This window comes from Hippocampus guttulatus, chromosome 4, assembly GCF_054856545.1.
Source record: "Hippocampus guttulatus isolate MCC_2025c chromosome 4, RoL_Hgut_1.0, whole genome shotgun sequence".
Taxonomy (NCBI): domain Eukaryota; kingdom Metazoa; phylum Chordata; class Actinopteri; order Syngnathiformes; family Syngnathidae; genus Hippocampus; species Hippocampus guttulatus.
The window spans coordinates 9,993,323-10,005,760 of NC_141264.1; the positions used below are offsets into that span (position 1 = coordinate 9,993,323).

Consider the following 12,438-nt stretch of genomic DNA (forward strand, 5'->3'; position numbering starts at 1 on the left):
TACAAAACATCTGGCCACATAATGACACACCTCGTTGTTTTTGTTTGTTTGTTTTTTAAAGCAACTATAAAATAACTGAAAAATAACTTTTTGTTGATTGTTTTCCAAATGAAAGAGTTGACATTTCCAGTAAATATGACAATCATTTTTAAAATTCAACAACATAGTCAGCTGTTGGGGAAACCCTTCCGCCGAGATCACAAGTAACACAGGGTAATGAATGTGTGTGTGTGTGTGTGTGTGTGTGTGTGTGTGTGTGTGTGTGTGTGTGTGCTCGCGCACGCGCGCTCAGGGACATCTTAATCATCGTGTATCACTTTACACCAACAGCTGCACTTGATATGCTCCATGTTAAATGTGTAATCGGAGTGGGTACATTATATATTTATCATGAACTACTGGCAGCAGCAGCCTCTATTCCACACCGCATGATAGCAATCAATCCTCGGTCAAAAGAGCCAGCAGTTTAAAGATGGAAGCTTCACACCTGCAAGGTATTTCACATTGAATGGCATGCTTGCTGCAGTGAGCACATCATAGAACCTTAGATTATTTTGTTTCAAGTCAGTGGGTTTCTCGTTGCTGTTGTGACAAAATGTATTAATTGAATAACCATGGTGACACAATAACCATGGCCATCAATTCTCTTGTGTACCACATGTTTATGTTCACTTCCATTGACTGAACACAGAGGAGACACATGATCAATCTCATGAGGTGCAACAATAAGTGCTATATTGAAATTTTGGATTTGAATGAAAAAAAAATATTAGAATTGAAAATAATGAGTTTAAAGAGGAAGTCAAGTTCAAATTATTTGTGACAATAATTTGTTTTATGCGCCAGCACCTGTGTAAACACGGCATTATGATTCATATCGAGTTTGTGGAATATGAATTAAGTAGCAAAATCCAGCCGTTTTTATCCATTTGGTGAATGGGCTCTCACTTGGATCGCGCTTTTGACCTTTAGCACTCAAAGTACTTCACACTCTTGCCTAATTTATCTACTGATGACGCAACATCAGGAGCAACCGAAATCAGTTTCTTGCTCAAAGACACTTTGACATGGTTGCAATGGATTGAACCCCCTCTGGGTTGGGCAACAACTAGTCTACCACTCGGTTCGCTTACCCAATTCTGACCGGTGTGGCTGTTCGGACAGCCACATTCTGCTTTGTCATTCCAGATGTGTATTGTTGACTGTCGCATTCACACATTTGTTATTGGTCATTCTTCGTTCATTTTCGGCAGCTTCCGGTGGGGACCTTCGCCGCCCGCTGCTCCCCTGACAAGCTGCTGCCGCCCGAGCCTGTGCTCCAGTAGTGGGGATTGGGCCGCGCATTGTATACACACAAATATTTCCTATTGGTCCTTCTCCAGCCATGCAAATCCAGCATTGAAATGAAGCACCAACATTTACAACTCCGAATGATTGAGAACTGGAATATTATACTCCTGGTTCCACTCGATTCTTTTTTTTTAAGTGGTACTCTTTCTTGCAGTGAGAAGTTAAAGTATGAGAGCGGACAGACATGCGTGAAACTCGCACTCAATGCGTGAATGTTGACTGCTTGGTGTTAATTAGAGATTCAAAATTTCATTTTTAATGAATTCATTCATTTTTGGCGAGGACCACTCCGGTGTCTGGTTTCCTTTATACGTCTGTCGTGAATGTATAAACGATGTAAATGTATATAATTACCTAACCATATTATTACATATATACGATGGGCCATGCATTTGATTGTCTTTTTTTTTTTTGTATGTGTGTGATGTTTGTACATCCACCCACTCAGTAATTACATAGTCAGGCCTTAATGAATATAATACGCAGCATGGACCAGAGAAAATTAGCGTTTTTGTTCACTGTTCATGAGAGGATTTCTACCACACACACACACACACACACACACACACACACACACACACACACACACGCGCACACACACACAACATCCAGATTGTTGTCAGAGCTGACAAGTGCTGAAGGCAGAAGAGAGACAGAATGCTGCAGCAGGGATGTCTCTCTGATGTGCTAGCCCGACTAAGGGAGGGCCCGTGGTACAAACCTCCCCTCGTGAGTATGTTTGTCACCAACACCTGACCCAAAATTCACAAAACGGAAGAGAATCTAACGGGGAAAATCATGACATCTAAGACTCTTGTGTTTCCATTATACCAGAAATGTAGCTAAATTTGCACGTTCAGAATCAGGGTATAAAGCTAGCAGCTCGCTGGCTGTAGTAGCAGGGCCTTAACAAAAACTTCAGCAGAAGGGGCTGGTTTGTGCATGAATGTGCACAATAACATCCACAAATAAATACTTTAACTGCACACGCACACACACATACACACATAGAATTAAATCACTACCATTCTAAATGCCCAGAGAGCAGCTGTGCTAACCACGGCTGTTTACATACCACCCGATGCCAGCACTAATGTTATACCAACCGATGCTAATAGTCCCTCTGACCTATAATCAACAAAACCAAGCCCAAGGAACGCCCAATTTCAAGTACAGGAGCTTTTCTCACAGACTGAGTGGATTGCCTTTAAACACCAGGTTACTGTCCCAGCCTGCATGAAGTTCTGCAGTGGGACTGTCATTGTAGACGAACGTGTGTCGGAACAAAAACAATTGATGAAAAGCCAGGTGCAGTGCCTTGTATTATTATATCAACAAAGTAATCCAGTATTTGTGTTGTTTGTTTCATTCATGACCTTTATATTTGTAATGTGGTGTCTGTTGCATATTAAAGCATTACCAGAGTGACCATATTAAAGAGGTGTTGTTACACTTGTTATGGTGTTGCCGGTGCTTGTAAACTACAAAAAATACAAAGTGGATTGGTGTTTGTTGTTGGAGCATTTTGTTAGACAACGTCGATTATGCAATAAGGACAGAGCATTTGAAAAAGAGCACAAAAAAACAGACCTGTTAGACATTATTCCCGGTTTCCTTGTTGTTCTTAAACAAGTCTATACATACAACACATCTTTATTTATATAATCATTTTATTTATACAGCGCTTTCACAGTAGCTGCATTTTGGTTCCATTTTACAGCGCTCAAACATCATACACAAAAATGCCATGAACGCTGGTGCAAGCTGTAAATTGCATTAAAAGTTGAATGCACTATTATCTACATTGTCTTTCTTTTTAGTTTGCATATAGTGAAACACTACAAATTGGAAGCTAATCATGGTGAGATAAGAACAGATGCTTGCTGGTGCAATAAGCTGCAATTCACATATGATCCGATTTGTGGACTAATCACAAAAATAATCGGTGGCCAGTCGATTATGAAAATAATCAGTTGTGGCAGCCCGACTTTGCTGCACTGGACACATAACATGTGCCGTCTAACCGTTTGCACTGCACATGTAGGAATGTTTTAGTTTGAACATTCAATGTCCCGACTCTGCTGTTATTGTACTGTACATACAACATGTACCTTGCTGACATTTGAACTGCAAATTTTGTATTTACTATATTCATCCGCTACTACTTTACATATAGTACGTGTACCTCACTGCCATTTGGACCTTATGATTGTATGAATTTTCCTTTCTTTCCCCCCCCCATTCTTGAAACACAAATCTTGAATAGCATCTTAATTTTGTTGCATCTGCCCATATTGACAATAGAGGTTTTTTTTCTATACTGGTCTTTCCAATAAAATGATATGGCGTGCAAAGTCTGGCCCTCAGGCCTTCAGTTTGACACACATACTCAAAATTGTCCATAGGTGTGAATGCGAGAGAGCAATGTTGTTTTGTCTATATGCCCTGTAATTCGCTGGCAACCAGTCCAAGGGGTACGCCGCCGCTTGACAAAAGTCAGCCGGGTTATGCTCCAACACCCACGCAACGCAAATGTGAGTAGGCGAGGTCGAAAATGGATGGATTGAGTTGTTGTTTTTTTGCAGTTGACAATGGCATATTGAATCACACTGATGTTTTTTCTTGTCTACAATAAAAGCCATTGTCAACTACACCCAACAAACATGGGTGAATGTTGAAATGCATTCACGTTATTTTGGACCAGAAAAAAATGCCTGATGATTATTATTATTCGGGCAATTTTCACCACTCTACCCCATCCACATGTCCACTGATTCACACCATTTCAACTTAAACAAATTCACCTCATTCAGGACATTCAAGCAATTATTTTCCCCATGCCCCAAAACCCCAATTTCTCCAGATTCCAAAGTCCCCCCCCCCCCAATAGAAAACATTCTAAATGCGACATTTGACCAAAAAAAGTCCCCTTTATTTCCCATTCCAGCATCAAACCGTATGGGAACTATTTCCAACTTCCAGTAATTTCCACATTCCCAACATTCCATACCTTTCACGATACAATTTCTAAATGAACAGGTAATTTACACATGGTCCCTCCCTCCATATTTCTTGGCCATTTCAAACCATCCCAACTTCAAAACATTCAGCTCGTTCAGGACACCTTGCATGGGACCTCTGTATGAAATTCTATATCGTGATTTTACATATACGGGGGTATTTGTGAAAAATCACTTCATATAGGGATTCCATGTTGGGGGAGCATCAAGTCTCATGTTCTCCATTGCAAAAATGCAATGTAATTCCACAGCATTTTCAGTTCAGCGTCACCTCTTCAGCTATCACAATTTATATGGAAATTGCATTCTTTAGTGAAATGAATTTCGTTCTGTTTCAAAAACAACTGAGCATGAGTGTCTTCGAAAAGGCGAACTTGTTGAAACCGCTCTTGCGTTCAGTATCATAAAATTGTGCAAGTAGTCCTGATTCGATCCTACCTTTTCCGTAGTTAAAGTGGAGTTTAATGGTCTTGCCCTGGTGTATGTGCAGGTAGGTGAACCACACGGCGGAGGTGAGCAGCACCAGCAGCAGCAGCAGCTTAAACTGCTTCCGTATCTTCTTCACGGGGATGCGCAGCATCCTGACTCCAACATCCTCCGGGTAGCGGCCCGAGAGAGAGTCACAACGGATCCGGAGAAGAGTGTGGATGAGCTCGGGCGCGATGTCCAAGGTGGTTTTACACTCCTCGAGCCATTATTGCCTTCATCGTGGGAACTATAGAGTGGCGTAGTGGTCTCATTCCCCCCCGCGGCGAGAGCGCTATATGAGACCGCTAAGGGCTGAAACCACATACGTGGCTTTCTTGTTATAAAGCCTCACGACCTGGCGTGGGCCAGCGGGGGAAAGGCATCTGGTTCTAAGCCGCTAAATTCGCTTCGGAGTGTGAGCCTGGGAACAAAATAGCAGTCTGGCGATAATCTACACAAATCCTCCCGGTGGCTCAGTCCTTCACTGAATATCGCAGGATCATCTGTGTGGAAATGTCGCGGAGCGGAGCACGGTTTGGTGCCATACACTTGCAGAGCGGATGTCCCACGTTGGAGTAAGCGGAGAAGGTAACCAGATGAGGAGAGGTGTCAACATGTCACAGCTCCATCTTGAGTGTGGGAAAGCTTGTGAAAGTGAGACCGGAGCAAGGGAGCGCCTTTTTATTCAAGTCCCGTGAGAGGAGGGGCACTCAGCTGTCACCGTGCCCGGCTCCAAGCACAACACTTCACACATGCACCACATTAACTGGGCATGTACCATCTCGTTTCAAGCAAAACATTCAGTTCGGGTTATCCGATTTAAAATCCACGGTGAAGACTGCATTGTGCTCCAAAGACTCCGATCCGCGGCAGGTGCATTTCACCCATGATTGTAAAGGCAACCGCGTTGTGCCTCGAGATGGCAACAAAAGAAGTACATCAGTGCTGGAAAGTGGTTAAAAGGATTTAGAGCCACTGGAGACGTGCAGCGTCTTTTCTTGGTAAAAATGTCATGAAGCGGATAGCGTCGTCCAAATACGCTGGCCACGGCGTGTCGCGAAGAAAAAAGAATGACGAGCTTCGTGGGGGTGCAACAGCAGCAAGTAAGCTCTGCAAACTAGACACAGCGTGGGTTTGTTTAGTTTTAATAAAAAGCGTAAACGTAGCCGCTCTACGCCCATCAATTGAGCATCTGAAAGGTGCAGAGCAACCTACCCTGGGAAGATGGAGAGTGGCACATTTAACAGCCAATTAAAACGCAGCAAATTGGTCAAAGAGGCGGAGCTATAATGCAGTTGTCACCGTTGTTGTTTGTTTTCTGAGTAGTGCGGTTCATTATCCAAGAGCGGAGCGGTCTGAATGAAACCCATACTCTGACATCAGTGCATGTTCATCTTTAATTCAATAAAATACACTTGTGCGTTTTATGACTATGATGTATGTTTTAAGAAATGTAATCCGCTACCTATTTAGAACTAAAACTTGTACATCATATCACCAGTTAATTTCACCTTATAATATATAACACAAAACTTTGCCTATCTAGTATGCGTCGGAAATTTAAGCAACAGCTAAAATTATTGCTCCACTTTGCAACTCATTAGGCTGCTCGTTAAAGGTAATTGCGTACGAGGTAGTGAGTGTGGGGATGAGTGGGTGGCAAAACTCTAGCGGGATGCTCTCAGGTTATGTGCGCAATGCTGCCTCCCTTTGGCCAAATTGTAGTAAACAAGTAAGTAAACTGAACCTCATTGACCACTTATGTCCCAGATGAGGGGGGCCACAATACATATTATGACTATCAATAATGACATCGTTTTAAATAAGGCAGCAAAAGATTTTAAATATAAATAGATAGTGTCAATCAAAACTGACCGTTGTTATCTTTCTAAAAGGATAACTATTCATTCAGCTCATGAAATGGTGCATCAGATTGTGCAGACATTATAATACTGTCCCCTTTTCGTGTATGGTAGAGGGAACAGAAAAAAACAGCATCCTTCACATATTGACATTGTATTTCTTGATTTTGTTTTTACAAGCAGCTCATGGTAGGAGGTGGGTGCATCCTTCCATCCTTCATTGATCAGTAAACTTGCAATGGATTGTTTTCATCACAAAGGAAAGGTAGAGCACTGGAGAACCCACCAAAGCATAAGAACATGCAATTCCCGTCCATCCCCAGCCTGCTATTTCAAACCTTCTGGCTGTAAAGTGAGCACAAACCACAGTAACATTATACCACTTGTGAGAGAATACTAAATAATTTAAATAAACTACTTCTGTGTCAATGCCGACATTGAAAGAATAAATAAATAAATAGAATCATTCAGCATTCATATAGGTGAAATTGTGTGATCTTTTCCTGGCCATGTTACACCATGCATGTGGTTTATTCTTAATCCAATCATCCTTCTGCAGCAATGCTAGGATAGTACTGCCTTTATAAATCCAGACAAAGGATAAAAGGACGCAAACCTGACTTCCAAGAATATGACCTCAATTTGTCCCAGATGTGCCTTCCCTATCACACCATAATCCTCGGTGTGTGTGGATTAATATTGTAATCTTCGGTGCAAACACTACACAGATGAAAAGCATTGCAATTCATCTGGATAGAATTGGGGGGTGGGGGGGGGGGGGACATATTGCGTGACCTCTAGGGATGTGCTACACCAGGGCTGGAGGGGGGGTCCAGTCAGAAATCTGTGTAGCCCTAGTTCAGCCCTTCCAGCCTTTATTTTATATTCTAAAATATATTTATCAATAATTTAAAACCCCGAGCTGTCCCTGGTGATTTCAATGTGCCATTGATCTTAAATTAAGCTAGATAGTGTTCACCCCACAACGGCTGTTGCAGTGAATACAGACTACCAGTGAAATCAATCACACAAACACAAAACATGTCTGAAAGTCGTTCAAAGTGTGCCACCACTAAGGTTGTGATTCGCTTTTTAACGCCCGATGTGCATTCTGTTGTTTTACTTATTCCGTGTTAACCAACAATAGGCAAGCATCACAATCTCAGCAGGGGAGTGTCTCTGTTTTAAGTTTCATGAAATGTGGACAGTGGACACAGTGCCGCAGCCAGGAGAAGGTGTTTGTGGGACAACACAGTGTTGCTTCCTAGTCCTCATTCATTAAATACATTTAGTGTGATGGCCTGCCCTCAGCTGATAAACCCAGCAGGCTATGGCGTGTTGCCATGGTTAGGTGTGGAAGAACACAAAAAATACAGAAGAGGCTGCACTACTCTGCAGCATTAGAGACATCAAGTGCACAGCATGGAGGGAACGTCCTGCTTGCTGTGATATGTTTTGATCATGCTTTGATGCACAGCCAAAAATATGAGCATAAATACTGGGACAGCAGGCTATTAAAGTGAGGCAGCGAGTGAGACCCTTTGTGGTTCCTACTATTGTAAAAAGCCTTTCTCCAATACGATGTTGTGTCTGGGGGCAATCTTTCTACTTTCCCCCAGAACTTGGATGTCAAACTCACAGAGCTGAACAGTCCACCATGTCATTTTATGTGGCCCACTAAAGCAATTAAAATGCGCTCCATGTTTCTTGCAAAATACTGTATATTTGTTCTTTTCATTTTCACAGGAAATTTGGACCAAAATATTAACTTAACAGACATGACAAGCTTTTTGTTTTTCCGAATCAATTCATCCATCCAAGGGTCGCGGCAGGGTGATGGACCCTATCCCAGCTGTCTTTGGGCAGTAGGCGGGGTACAGTACACCCTGAACTGGTTGCCAGCCAATCGCAGGCCACACATTGACGAACAACAATCCGTGCTCACACTCAGACATAGGGACAAGAGTGTTCCATTAATCTTTCTTTTTGAAATGTGGGAGGAAACTAGAGTACTCGGAGAAAACCCACACAAGTAGGCCGGAGCCAGAATCGAACCCTGCACCTCTGCACTGTGAGGCCTAACGAACCAGTTGCGCATCGGGCCACCTGCCTAATCAATTCTTAATGTAAATTTAACAATAGTTGTTTCCTTAAATATTTGGTTGCCACTATGGCACTTGTACCTGCCTTCCTGTTTAGCAGTATCTCATGTTTCTCACAACCTCTCATATTCCTTTTACACAAAGTGCTAGTGGTATGCCTGAGTTCAATGTCATGGAGTTTCAGAGGAAGTTTTCCCTCCTGAATCCCAGGAGACCACCTGTATTTTTTGTTGAAAGGTGGTGTACCTGTCAAATTTCCCTGAAGGGAAACTGCCCCACCCCCACCCCATAAAGGAGAAAAGCAAGAGGTTAAGTGTACATAGGGGTGAGCACCGAGGGGGCCGCAGACAAGAAAGGAAGTTAGCCATATCAGCATAATGTATTCCTTAACTTCCAATACATTCCATGTAACATGTTTTAAAAATCAATGAGATAATTTGTACAATCTGATTGGACCCAGCAACACTTGTATAGGCACCAAACAGACACATGGATATGTGAGCAGCTGTTCCCTACAAAAACATTTGGACAGATCTGAAAATGATGTCCCCTGAGAAGTGCAGTTTAAAGATCACACGGTTGCAGCTGCTTCCATATGAAACACCACAGACTCTGGAATCATCAAGATTTCATTGATTGTGCTGCACTTGCATGTGTTTGAATACAGCAATAAAAAAAAAAAAAGAATGCATTTGTATCGACTGCTTGAAGTATTGTTATTATACGGTATATGCTGTTCTTGGTTGCCATTTCTAAGCTAAATGATAACCCCTGTGTTGTGTCGTACACATAAACAGAGATCACAGCCACAAGTGAAAAAAAATCCCTCGCAACGCCTTCATTGTGATCTGTGATATGATGTGAGAGGGAAATGTAGGTCACTTCTCCATCATTAGTATGCCACAGCCAGGTGTGGCACAGAGGATTAGAGGAAAGCACTTTCTATGGGGGTGCTCTGTCTAGCGCTTATTTCTCGACGCACATCGACCTCTCACTGTTGGCCAGCGGCAGCACTGCATTCGGGCAGGAGGTGCAGTCATCGACAATACTGTGTTACTCATTTTGTTCTTGTATTCTACAGTCAGATCCATAAATATTGGAACATCAACACAATTCTCATTTTTTGACTGTAAACACACCAGCACAATTAATTTGAAGTGAAATGAACAAGGTGTGCCGGTACTTTAACTTATGATTTTGAGCTTTAATCTGACAGTATTTACAATCAAGTCAGGGGAACGATGTAAAAATTACAACAATTTGTTGTACTGTGGGAGTTTTCATGTCCTTATCCTCCCGGTGCTTGCATGTTTTTTATCTTTTTCTTTTGGGGGTTGGAGGGTGGTGGGATAGGGTGCAGCCTGAGTACTGTACTCTGCTTAGGTATACTGAAATTTCTAAATTGTAAGAGTGTAAACAGTTCATTGTTAATATGTACCCTGCAATTGGATGGCAACCAGTCCAAGGTGTTTCCACCACAAGTTACCGGTAACTGCAATAGGCTCCATGTCCGTGACCCTCATCAAGACAAGTGGTATAGAAAATGTGTGGATGGATTCTATGTGATTCTCCTCCAGATTCTACCACTAGTCTCTATGTAGCTCTTCCATGCTGAGTGTCATTTAAATTGATATTGATAGTGAAGTGGTACATTCATCTGACTTCAATGCAAGCCATGTTGATTCATTTCCCGGTGTGAATGTGAATGTAAATGGTTGTCTCTCTCTACATGTGCCCTGTAATTGCCAGGCGACCAATACAGGGTGCCATCTGCCTTTTTCCCAAATGTTATCTGGGACAGACTCCAGCTCCCCGTGACCCAAAAGAAGAAAAGAAAATGGAAAAGAAAAGGAAACATGGAAAAAGAATGTAAAAGAAAAAAAGAAGCAAGCAGAGAGCAAGCTGACAGGACACTGAGAAGAGGGGAGCAGTGCGAATGTGGACTAAGAACATCACTTGGGGGATATTTTTAGCAGGTGGAAGCTGAACAAAAAAAAACCTCTGGAAAGCAGACTGCTTTGAGGGGAAAAGTGCTTTGCTATTATAAGAAAGTTGGTTGAGGGTGAAACTAGTTTTTCTCAAATAATTGTGGTTCTGGAAGAAATAGAGGAAAAAATACTTGGTGCAATTTGCCATCCTGGAAACTGCGAGGGTAAGTTAATCGGGTGATCAAGGACACTGGACAAAAAGAAAAAAAGATTTTGCTCTTGCTGTGAGACAGTCACTTATTTCATACGTTTTAGCTCCTCGAGTCTGTTGATGTTCATATAACAATTGTGTTCTGACACCTTTCATGAAAAACAACTCCCTGCAGCCACCCGGCCGGGAATGATTAATTTATCACTATTGAGGCGATCACTGATTAATGTTGCTTTCCACGCTCTGGAGACAACATTACGCCCATTTGTGCAATCAAATGGCATTCAATATATAAAGAATTTTTTTTTTTAAAAGATGAAAATTGATAAGTGCTTCCTTTTTTATAAAGGCATTCATTTCACAACATGTTTTTTTTACTGTGTTTGTGACTTCATTATCCTGAGAATAAATATTACAGACACCTCTCAATATAATGTGGTGGAATTTTACAACACAACAAACTAATGCTGTGACCAGAAATATTCCTAAATTAACATTTTACATCATCATATCAGTCAAAAAAGAGCATTACTGTCATCATATTAGGCCACTGTGGTGCCTAATCGTGTCAAGTACATACCAACTGTACTTTTAAGTTTCATAAGAGTGCCATAAACACATTTTAATTACCAAGAAGGAGCTTGACTCTTGCCGGTGTTTTGCATTTAGCATCTGTGATGTAACTCATATCTTCCCTCTGCTACTGCAAGTGTGCATGTGTGATGTATGCATGCAGAAGAAGAACCCACTGCGGTGCTTGGGAAACAGAAATGATAAGAGCAGATTATGATGGAACCATCTATGTTTAACCAGAGAAAGAGCAAAACAAGATGTAAGCAAAATGCTTTATCTCACACAGCATGTGTAAGAATTATTGTTTTAACTGGCTCATGATCATGTATGTCTGAGCTTGACAAGCAACGTGGGATTGTGTGGCATTAGAACGCTTGCTGAAAAGTAGAGGGTTGCACAGACTAAGGTTGTAGAATGAGCATAATGTTTTGATGCATAATGCTAAACACAATGACTATGGAGGGAAATGTGTGCAACATTTTAGCGTACCCTTGTGAATGCGCAATGGGAATGTAAAAGTGATGGCCGATGCCAAAAATTCTCTTAATCCCAATTGTGACAACATTTTTTTGACCCCTGTGTGCGTTGCAATGACCAATTTCGAGTCTTCAATTAACCTAGCCTGTGTGTCATGCAAGTCCACACAGCAGGGCCCAAGCTCAGACAATTTTTGTGGTCTACATGTATAGCATTGGAGTGGAGCAGAAGGAACATCAGATAAAGCAGCTCTGTTCAATGCAGACGTCTTCCTCTTCCATCACAGTCAGTCCCTGCATCAGCTCCACCAGGCTGCGAAAGGTCTCTCAAGGCTTGCCCAGGACCTTAAATGGGAAGAATCATGAGGATGACAATTTACCTCAACTCGTCTCACCTAATTATCTGAAGCTCCTAGAAAAATTACATCCATTAATATTTGTTATTATT

General features: G+C 41.9%; 1 protein-coding gene across 3 annotated transcripts in view; it reads right to left on the reverse strand.

Annotated features, from left to right (window-relative positions):
• b4galnt4a (beta-1,4-N-acetyl-galactosaminyl transferase 4a) overlaps window positions 1-6,044 on the reverse strand; it is a 151,653-nt gene extending 145,609 nt beyond the window's left edge. For all 3 annotated transcript variants that reach the window (XR_015100694.1, XM_086109068.1, XM_086109069.1), the window contains exon 1: window positions 4,809-6,044. Coding sequence is in view for 2 of the 3 variants with exons in the window: in XM_086109068.1 (XP_085965194.1) it covers window positions 4,809-4,950 (142 nt within the window). In the remaining variant the exon portion in view is untranslated. The remainder of the gene's footprint in view (window positions 1-4,808) is intronic.
• Window positions 6,045-12,438: the final 6,394 nt, after the last annotated feature.